Raw genomic sequence first — 10,905 nt, 5'->3', positions numbered from 1 at the left:
GTCCATGCTAATGGTGACTAGTGGGACACGGTGGATCTCACCGTTTATCTCCTGAAGAGAGGAACACGACATGCTCGTCTGTGGTTTACTGCTGGTCGTCAATCAAAAAGTAACAGCTAAGTTCAACAGCTGATGGTAGGATCAAAGTTAGCCTGACTGGTATTTGACTAAGGCTTTATTGATGTGCTTATTTGCCACCTGCAGGAAAGAATCATGTGTCAAGCAGAGCAGTGACGATTATATGCGTATTAAAAATATTTAGTGGAAATAAATCGTCTGTTCCATAAGCACAACACACCCTTCCAAAACCTCCTTCCCCCAGTTCGTAAACTTCTATGGAGTTTTTCTCAGATTCTTCTGCCAGGCGTTAACGAGCTGGACCAATTTTAACCATAAATGGTCCCAAACGACACCTTTTTCCCATTTCTGTGCCTCTCACAGCACAAATGATCCTGCTGTGCCCCCACCCAAAAGGCCCCGTACTCCTCCTGTGACAGAGATCTGCTTTCACCTTTATAACCAGACCATGGGTCCAATTTTGAAAAAACCTCCTGTGGTAATCTAGCATCAACTGGTGGATCAAATACGCGATATTACTCTAACTCCTGCTGTTTTCCTTCGCTGCTGTATCGCTTCCACCCCTCTTATCTTCTCTCCCTCAGATGGACACGGGGTAAATAGAGCGTGTGGAATGGAGACAGTGATAAATATTTCAGAGAGGCTTTCACTGCTCCTCTCTTGTGCTCGATGGCGCGTTGAGCGCGCAGCCGCGTTATATCCTGGGCTTGATTACAGGTTGGTGCTCGTAAAGAACACATGGAACAGGAAGGAGCCCACGAAGACATGCTGGATATGTGGGTTTAGTCTCTGGAACCAAGTCACAATTTGTGCAGTGACGCAACATTTCAGCTCAACTGTAACGTAATAAAAACGTACTAATGAGCGTTTAATTTGTTTAATTTACTTTTGTGCCTCTTTAATGTCCCACCCAGATTAATATTAGCCACATGGACATTAATTTTCAAGTATTTTGATGGATATTTTGGTGTTAATGACTCGGTTCTCCTCCCCTCCCGTCCATGTTCCCAGGCGGAAAGCCGAGATCCCAGAGGATTCCTCTCAGCTCAGCAAACAATCTCGGCTGTCGCAACAAAAACAGCTCAGAATAACTCAAAAGGCCTCAAGTGGGAGGTTGGGTGAAGGTGGTTTGAAGGGCAGCAGGGGTCAGAGGTCGGAGTAACACCCCCCTGACATTTGCTGCTTGAATGGGCAGAAGGAACTCGGCCGATCTAGGAGCCATCTGATGGCTCAGCTGATTCAGCAGACTTTGAGCTGTGCCTGACATGTGGCCCAACTGTTGGGATCAGCTAGGACACTGTTCCATTCATGGCTTCACATGAACCCACAGCACGTTTGTGATCCTCTAAGTTCCGTTTGATGTGATTCTATTTTCTTTTCCACGGCATCATGCGACTGCATGCTTTTCCTGCAGCGTTATTACCTAAGAAAGCCTAAGAAAGATGGTTAACTGCAAGTTTAAGCATAGTCCAGAATCACAATAAATTTTGGGCCGTCAATTGGGAATGAAAATTTACATGTTGGCACAAAAACTGAATTTCAGTCCTAATAACATGTCTGTTAATAATGTGGTCGACACTGCCCCCATCTGGTCATACAGCGTCACTACACCGTTTATTTATTTGAAAATGTGTTAAATTTTATGTCACTTGCCCAGAGAACACGATATTAAGCTGTACATGTTATACAATTTTCCTTGCTACAAATTAACAGACACACAGATTTAACATTTTTCCTTTATTTGCAATAAAAAATAGTTATAAGATCTCCCTTTACAAATATACCAGGGAATGCAGCACATTGTGAACCCCCCAGCCCTGGTGGAGCCACAAACATTTGGAAGGAAGAGAATTTTTGTCATGTTGCGCATCCACACGCACACAATCAATTAAGTTCGACCAAGGTTTCCAATACAGACAACAGATGGGTAAACTATCAATCACAAAGTTCGACACAAACATTATCAATGTGACCAACAGAACGCGCCGGGTTATCGGACACTGTCACGTGTCTGCTGCGGATTCTGTGCACGTTCCCACAACGAAGGGGCCGTTTTGTGCGTGATTTGTAATGACTGCTGGATGAAATATTCATGTCTTTCTTCCTTACAAGCTTCAACATTTCGATTTGGTTGCAGACACTCATATTTTTAGGAACACGTGCAACATTTACACCCGGAACAACCAAAGACTCAGTTCTGGGACAAAATCTGGACCTCAGTGTGGATGTGGGGACGCTCTTCTTCGTATCTATTAAAGATTTTACCACCTTAGTCAGGGAAAGCTCTGACTCGATGATGATATACAGCCCGTCAGATCAGTTCTGGATGTTGCATTTCAGCCATTGACACTTCCCCAGATTTAGTCTTTATAAAGGTGCTATAATGGTTCTGGATTGATCCTAAAGATTTCATCGAGTGTTTCCAGCCCAGCCAGGCTGAATCTCCAACAGCATATTCTGAGCTGGTATAGTTGGACAGCTGTTTCATGAGGGCTTTACTGCTCTTGTGTGGATACTAGCTCCACTTTCATATCATATTTTGGATTATTTTGGATTATTACTGTTCTCTCCGGTGTTTTAGGCTGGACGCAGTGTGTTGTGCCAGATAGGCTGGGGAACAAAACAATTCTGCATTCTTAAACTAGGCGAGGCTGTCTGAAGTACAACAGCTGTATTAGTGTGCATGTGAATACTGACAGAGCACGAGAGACAATGACATGTCCTTTAAATAAATCTACCAAGGCCTCCGGGTCACATTGATATACATGGAATTGACCCAACTTAATGTTTCACCATACACTTATACTTAAGGACATAGCAAAAAGAACCAAAATCATTAAAAAATATACACAACCAACCCTTATAGCTAAGTTTGTGTTGTCCCAGAGATATGCTACAATAGGACAAAGAAGTTCCAGATTGTGTACATCTGCATGTCTCTAATTCCATCTACACGCTAACGTTATTATATTAAATCTTAATTTAAAGCAAGACCATGTTTTTTTTGTGGAGTTGCGCCTGTTCTCAGCGTCTCTTGAATTAGCTTTGCGATCTGAATCCCAGCTAAACGCCACGAGTCCAATGGTACCGGTCGCTCCCGTCAGAATGAGGTATGCCTGTGCGGGGGCAGCCACCGTGAGGGCGCCGCCACCGTGAGGGCGCCGCCACCGTGAGGGCGCCGCCAACGTGAGGGCGCCGCCACCGTGAGGGCGCCGCCACCGTGAGGGCGCCGCCAACGTGAGGGCGCCGCCACCGTGAGGGCGCCGCCACCGTGAGGGCGCCGCCACCGTGAGGGCGCCGCCACCGTGAGGGCGCCGCCACCGTGAGGGCGCCGCCACCGTGAGGGCGCCGCAAATGTAGTCGAGAGGAAGAAACCAAAAAAGAAACTGCCACAGATGAATACATTCACTTTTGCGAGTTGCGCTGTGTTTTTGCTTCATATTTATGAGACTTTTGAGATTTGACTGTTGTTGTGTGTGTGGGGGGGGAAGGGGGGGGGGGGGGGCACTTATCCAGTAGCAGCTCTCTCCTCCTCTGACAATAAAACAATCGGGGTTACCGGGTGAACAGAGGTGTCACAGCCTCGGAGGTCATCTGTTCAACCAGGTGCCGAAGCTTCCGTTTGAGAAGTGGCCTGGAGGGAGGGGGGGGGGGGGGGGGGGGGGGGGGAGGGGGGGGGTAATGCCGAAATAAGGGATGGACAGGTACGAAAGTGGGAATTCTCTCGGTCAAAAAAAAATGTAAACAGTTGTGTTTAGAGAACCAAAGAGACAGGAAGGAGCTGATGAACGCGATGGAGTGAGCGCACGTGAGGACGAGCCTCTCAGTCAATCAGTCAGATGAGCCGACGCCCGATGGCGCCATCACCGCCGCGCCATCACCGCGGCCTCTTCCGCGTGACAAAGATGAGCACTCTGCGGATGGCGATGAGGCGGTCTTTGAGTGAGGTCATAGCGAGGATGGTGAGCTGCGCACGATTTTCCAATGGAAGAACGGCGAGAAGCCACCAGCACCAGGCGGGACCGCTGGGAGTGGCCTGCAGGAGGACACGGACACAGGAGCGATTAGCCCGCTACAACTTTAAACCACGAGAAGAAGCGGACGAGTCTCTCGTCTAGATACGAGTCGAGACCCATCTGGACCCACCTGCGGGTCCGAGTCTTTACTGGGAAGGTGTCCAAAGTGGCTGAGGATCTGGCTCTTCATGTTGTCTTTCAGGGAGGTGAACCAGCCGCTGGCTTGCTCGTACACGGAGTCGTGCATCTTCAGAAGCTCCACCAGCTCCTCGGCCTCCACCTGATTGTGCAGAGATTAGATTTTAAGGCAGCGCTCTCCATCGATCCACTCTAAAAAAAAAAAAGGCTTTGAATCATCCGACATGAGCCCGGACGGTCCTCGTACCCTTCTGTCCTCCAGGTATTCGATCTTGGCGGTGTGGTAGCCGTCTCGCTGGCCGTGGCTGAGAACCTTGAACCTCGACACGCCGATGGTGTCCACAACCGAACGGCCGTCGGGGAAAAACTTCACATCTCGCACCTTAAAAGAAGTCCAGATCAATATTTGTGCTCCGAGAGAGGAAAGCCTGGAAATAGCACCCGCATTCTCCTCGGGACACGCGCGCCCACCTGAAGCATGCAGCCGTAGTCAGCGAAGCCTTTGAGGTCGTCGGCGATGCACATGCCGAACTGCTTGGTGCCCGTCTCCATGGAGCGGCGGATCATGAGGCGGTAGCGCGGCTCGAACACGTGCAGCGGGCAGGGGATGGTGGGGAAGGCCATGGTGCACACAAAGATGGGCACTTCTTGGTTTAGGCTGTGGACGACAGAGACGAGCCGGATCACGTTAGGAACGTTCGGAAGATACTGCGTCACCATCAGGTGGAGAATGACAACTGACTTGGAAAGCTCCTTCATCTCCTCCTCGTGGATTTTCTTCCTCTCTGCCAGCTCTTCTGCTAGAAAGCGCTGCAGGACTTCTTCCATCAGCAGGGTCTTGCTGTAGCCTCTAGTGGCCAGATACTGCAATGACATGTGGATTATTGCACAGATGCCACACTGGCTGGCCTGTAAAACGCCCTGGGTGGACCTACGCACCTCAGACAGGTTCTCTTTGCACAGGGGGCAGTTGGGGTTGTGGTCCATGCAGCGCTCTAGACACTTGAGGCAGAAGGTGTGACCGCAGGGTGTGGCCACAGGCTCATAGAACAATCTGGAGCAGAAACAACAATTCAAACGCTAAAACTGCAAGAAGGGACCGAGCTGATGTTGACATTGGTGAAGTCACGTGTGAACATGGTGTTGGGCGGCGTGCGGTTGGTCACCTCATGCACAGAGAGCACTCCAGGTCTGCACTGTCCAGCAGATTAGTAGGGACCACCCTCGTGCAACCCACTGTGGCCTTTTGGACGCTGCTCATCTCGTCTGCACAGAAGATCCCATCATCAGCGCACACAAAAAGTGTCTCTATGCAGGTTTAAATGATTTGTACAGTGGAATGAAGCCTGAGGTGAAATTAACTATGCACAAGCTCTGGAACAGGAAATGCAGCTAACTGGTCCAGTGCTCAAAAGGATAATCTGCTCTAATAGTTCTTCCATGTAAAACAATTCTCATACCGGATTTGTGCACTTTGGAAGGAGGATTTAACGTCGCCGAGGGCCCATCTCCGCTGTACTTCCTCTTGACGCCGCCAGGGGGCAGCGGTAGAGCGGCGAGGATGCTGTTGCGGGTCTTGGTGCTTTCGTCCCCAGCAGAGGCGTCTGAGTTACTGGGACTCGGGGAAGACAGTTTGGAGGAAGACTCAGCCGTCACGCTGAACTCTGAGGCCTAGACGGAGACAATACGAAATATGAGGTTTGGAGTTTGGAGGTTTGGTGGCGCGTTGGGTGGATCTCCGACCAAAAAGAGAATGATTTGGGCGGCACGAACCTGCGATGAGGACCCAGATCTCTGCGTCAGCGGGCTCAGGGACCTGAGCAAGGCAGCAGGTTTAATGAGGCGGTCAGTCAACCCCCCCTGCAGCGGGTGCAGCGGGGTCGGCATCTCCTCATTCTCAAACACGGAGGAGAAGAGTTCGCTGAGGACCTGCAGGACGAAGCAGAACAAGGTCGATGACAAAGGACACATCAAGCGCAGGGACCCGGTCATTTTGGGAACCCTTTCTCTCACCTTCTGAGCCTCTAGTTTGACTTTGGACCAGTCTGGCTTCAGCGCCGCACACATGAGGAATTCCTGGAAGGCTTCATCGTTCCGGTCGGCTTTCCTCAACGCCGTGGCTCTCAAATAATGAGCCTAAAACACGACAGGAGTTTCCGTGTTGAACGCCAGTGAGAATAAAGGCTGCGTGAAAGCGTCTTGCAGAATGTCCCTCACCTTGGTCCAGAAGGGCTTCATTCTGCAGAGGCTGCTGGCATCCCGCACCGCCAGGCCGAAGTTCTTCATCTCCATGTTCAACTCGGCCCGCTGGCACAGCAGCCTGCCTGAAGAGGGCACTGTTGACCACAAAGAAACGCCACAGCGTCAGCGGGCAGCTCCGAGGCTTTTGTTCTAGGTCTGGCATAAGTAGGGCATCAACGTAACACGTGACCCAAAGCCTACTTTATACAAGAGAAAGCCATGTAACCTGCGCTGCCATAATTAACAATGTCAGAAGTCAAGTCCCAACTTGTTTAGTTACACAACTTGAGGGCAGCGTGCTCTCTTTGTGGCCTACTAACAGCTAAATATCCGGGGGTATTTTTGCTTCAGCTTTGTGCGGACGCGCTCCATAAAGGTCTCATTTGACCGAACTCCTAAAGGGCGACTTTTCAGCGTGGAGCTCAACACCTTAAACCCCCGTTTTCGTTTGCTTTTCTCAAACTTGGAGCTGATCAGATAACTTTTCTGACGTGTGAAGAAATGTCATCATCGAGGGGATATTTTTGCTGGGATGTACGTCATAAACCAGCACCTACGGATCACTGGGCTTGTGGCTCTCGTGGGCAACATTCACATTGTTAGCCACATGATTGAATACAGTCAGTTATATTTGTATTTTATCAGTTACAGTCGTAGCTACACGTGACTTTTAGAGCACCTAAACGTGAAAGTAATAACACTAAGTGGGCATTTCTGGACAGCAGATAACAATAAGCTCCTGTTTTCCCGTATGTAACTTTGTTGGAGATTATTGATTTACCAACAGCTCTTTTACAGGAGTGTATAATAATAAATGGCATCATGAATCCGAGACAACAGCGAGCTGGCGGGTGCGGTCATGTGACCGAGTGGAGTGGAGGTAAAGGGACTCCAGAGCCTCTGAATGCAGAACTGAAGATTTAGTGACACGAGTTCAGAAAACAGAACGTTTCATCCAACCCAACTGAGCAGAAGGTGAAGAAGCTGCCCGAGCTGGGTCAGACGAGACCCGGACACCCGCAGCAGGACCCACACACCCTCTACTGTGCACGTTTCCCCACTCTCGGGACAGTCTGACTGCAGGGATTCCTGGAGGAAAATGGGAATTCCATTTACCTGCAGTCACACTACTCCCAGCATTGTGAAAGCCTTGGAATTACACAAATAATTACCCTTTATTTTTCTTTACGTGGCAAATAATTACAATATGTTCTGGATGAAATGTTGGTCTGATACGGCAGCAGCAGTTTTCAGTGATTTATTGGTGTGATGGGATGTATTTCAGAGCGACTGAGGCTCCTGCTTGGATGCTGACGGAACACTACGGCAGGTTCTGCTCTCAGAAACCGGTCATGTGACCACTGCAGCGGAAGCGTCCATGTGAGCAGCTACATCTGCATATTTAGCTGTGGATTTGTTCACGTACCAGAGATTTCCAAGAGTGAACACCACCCTCGGAACGCCAAAGCAGCCTCCGAAACGCCGTTATCTGTTAACGTGTTGGACGACCCTACGGCGTGCATATGCCGGCGGGCGCCGTACAGCGTGGGACTGAAAATGGACAAACCCGAAGCAGGCTGGAGACACCAGAAGGCCTCGTGCTGCACGTGTAGCACCAACACCAGCTGGCAGCGACGCGGCGTGGAGGCATCTGCTGTGCTGTCTGTTCTTTAGCAGCCGCGTGCGTCAATATTGAGCCGTGGAGATTCATATCTGACAACATTCACGCTTCTCCCTCCAAATTCCGGAACCCGGCGTGAGTCCTTGGGTTTTTAAAAAATAACGCCGAAGCGTTAAACAGGGACGCGTCGCGTCATCGCGGCTGTTAGGGAATTCAGCGGCAAATTTATTGCCCTTTCACCTCTAAATGTTATTCAACGGTGGACAAAGGCAGGTTATGAAACAGCGGCAGAGGGGGGAGGGGCCAACACTCTAGACGGTGTCACCAATTTCTTCATTATGTAAACATTATGTAAATATTTAATAAGTATAGAGAATAAGATACACACACACCCCCACTGCTTCAGGTTACCTATTTAGACGATATTCTGAAGATATAAATACTATGTGGCTCCGGGGGGAGGGGTAAATGTGCTGGTTAGGTAATGAGGTGTGGGGCATCATATAACGGTCTGACCTCAGACGGGAGTGGCGCCCCCTATCGGTGACACGGTACAACTACAGTGCCGAAATATAGGTCACCTGTCTGGAACTCATCAACTTCAAAAAATACCTGATGTTAAACACAAATATATGTAAAGAGGTTCCTCTTACCTAGGTCAACAGCGGCGTTCAGCTTCTCCAGAGCGGCGGGGAGATTCTGTTTTTTCCACAAAACCTCCCCTTCGATCCAAAACTTCCTGCCTTTGCTCTCGGACCCGAAAAGTTTATCCAGCAAGCCGCCGAGAACAACGTTCAGCCTCCGTCCGTTGGGCAGAGCGTCTATTTTATTCAGCTTCTGCCTGCAGCTGCTGCAGTCCTCGGCGGGGTTGTCCTCCAAGCACCGCTTGCAGAACGTGTGTCCGCACTCCACCGTGGTGGGCTCGTACAGGAGGCTTCTGCACAGGCGGCACGAAAACAGATCCAGCGGCTCCTCGTCCCCGTCCACGGCGGTCCCGTCCTCCTCGTTGCTGCCGTGTCCGTTCAACCCCCCCAGTTCTTTCTCACGGAGGGTCCGGGCGATGGTTTCCACCAGGAAGGGCAGCTCCTCCGGGCGCAGCCTGCACAGGCGAGCCGCAGAGCAGTACGCGTCGAGCGCCTCGGATATCCGCCCGGCACGGGCCAGGGAGTCGGCCTTCCTCAGACACAAGCCCCTGTCAGGTTGGTGGAGGTCAGCGAGCTGGGAGCTGTAGATCTCCACAGCCAGGTTAAAGTCCCCAGCCCGGCAGGCTTCCTCTGCCACCTCCAGCATTTCGGGACAGATGCCCGCAGCCTTCGGGTCGGAGAGAGGGTGGACGAAGAGCTCGCCCTGGTGAGCTCGAACCTCCGTCTCCATCCCCGTCACCGAATGGGAACTATAATAAACTTCGGAGCGAAGCTAGTTAATAAGAGTCTGGCGAAAGCAGACGTAACTTCCCTCGGTGCTCGAACATCATAACCATCATAACCATAACATCATTAGCATTTGCTCTCGACCCGACCAGCCGGTTGTATCACCACCTCGATAGTGGCCATCGGAAGTAGGTTAGGACCGGTTCTGAGTCATGACCTCAACCTCGATAAAATAGGGCACCTATGTAACATCGCCGGCCCGTGTCAAAGTCCCTCCAACAGCTGGCGAGCGCTGCCGGGCCAATTACGCCGCGATGGGACGCGCTTTCGGTGCCACCACCGGCCGCGTCTGATAAGAGAGGAATTTACTGCCCTCGTGTCAATAAAAACAAACAGTTTGTTTTCAAAAAGGAAAACTCGCTGCTACAAAAACTAACTTTGGTTTAAGAGGAATACTCGGTGACACTATAGCATGTAAAGCGGACAGCTACTGGGCAAAGTCCTCGGTGCTCAGCAAATGAGATTATATTCTAAGATACTGCAGCCGGCCAAACTAAAGTCAATTTGACGTTTCAGAACGATTTATAATACGCGACACTAAAGGTAGATGATTTTTGTCTTGGCAATTTTGTCTGACAAACCCCGAGTGATCGCGGCTGTAATTTTTATGCAAGAGACCCCGGTGCAGTAAGACCATTAGCTAACATTAGCTAATGTTAGACCTGGTAGCTAACACCGAATCGGCTTTTGCTCGTCCGCAAACGAATTCTTATCGGCACGACGTTTCAAACCTCGCATGAAATGGACGAATCCAGGAGTAATTTCCTCTTCTAAGGAAAACAAATATAAACACAGGGGTACTCCCTCTTGGTCGCTAGCCAGCTAGCTCCGGGAGCTAGAGGTTGTTCCCCCTTTAGATTCCCATGTAGTTACGGTTCAGAGAAACAAACTAGCGCAGGGTGTCACATGACCCCGACGCCGCGCTCCCATTGGTCGGTTATGTGGCTCGCTTATATAACGCGATAATATTGTATAACCGCGACATCGCGGACGACTGTAAAGTTATTCGGAACAAGCTCACTTTTCTTCCTCCTTACCTCCGTTTTACATTTTATACGTCAAGCAGGTTCGCTCACCTTGAGTAAAATGGAATTGTATGTTCCTTCGGCTCGAACTGTCACTTTAATCTCGCTTTCTGGGATCGATTTATTTAGTTTAGTTTTATGTAACACTTTATATAAGCCTTGTTTTTTCGCCTGGTTTTGAAACTGCTCCACATTCTATATGATACTTATGAAACCAATATGGAGAATACTAATTTTTATGACACCACCTATACAGGTTATATATGTGTGAACACTGATATTATTTGCAGCAGGTAACTCCAATAGCTGTGACCCAGTTCGGGGAAGGGATCTGCAGAACCCAATGACAGACAATC

At 49.8% G+C, this 10,905-nt stretch overlaps 1 protein-coding gene across 2 annotated transcripts; it reads right to left on the bottom strand.

Annotated features, from left to right (window-relative positions):
* Nucleotides 1-1,800: 1,800 nt before the first annotated feature.
* On the bottom strand, nucleotides 1,801-10,385 carry lonrf2 (LON peptidase N-terminal domain and ring finger 2). 2 transcript variants are annotated; one of them, XM_057043278.1, is made up of 12 exons: nucleotides 8,748-10,385; nucleotides 6,450-6,568; nucleotides 6,246-6,368; nucleotides 6,006-6,161; nucleotides 5,693-5,903; nucleotides 5,399-5,498; nucleotides 5,172-5,286; nucleotides 4,975-5,096; nucleotides 4,704-4,890; nucleotides 4,480-4,614; nucleotides 4,225-4,374; nucleotides 1,801-4,114 (listed from the first exon to the last, which is right to left on the bottom strand). In XM_057043278.1, exons 1-12 carry the CDS (start codon nucleotides 9,466-9,468, stop codon nucleotides 3,956-3,958), a joined length of 2,298 nt encoding a protein of 765 aa, XP_056899258.1. In that variant the 5' UTR covers nucleotides 9,469-10,385; the 3' UTR covers nucleotides 1,801-3,955. The 2 variants fall into 2 exon arrangements, with proteins under 2 accessions (XP_056899258.1, XP_056899332.1); XM_057043352.1 differs by having other exon boundaries at nucleotides 6,450-6,629; nucleotides 8,748-8,877.
* Nucleotides 10,386-10,905: the final 520 nt, after the last annotated feature.

Source organism: Takifugu flavidus, chromosome 1 (assembly GCF_003711565.1).
Source record: "Takifugu flavidus isolate HTHZ2018 chromosome 1, ASM371156v2, whole genome shotgun sequence".
NCBI lineage: Eukaryota > Metazoa > Chordata > Actinopteri > Tetraodontiformes > Tetraodontidae > Takifugu > Takifugu flavidus.
Note: the sequence above shows the minus strand (reverse complement) of the source record. Positions and strands in the feature narration are given on the sequence as shown.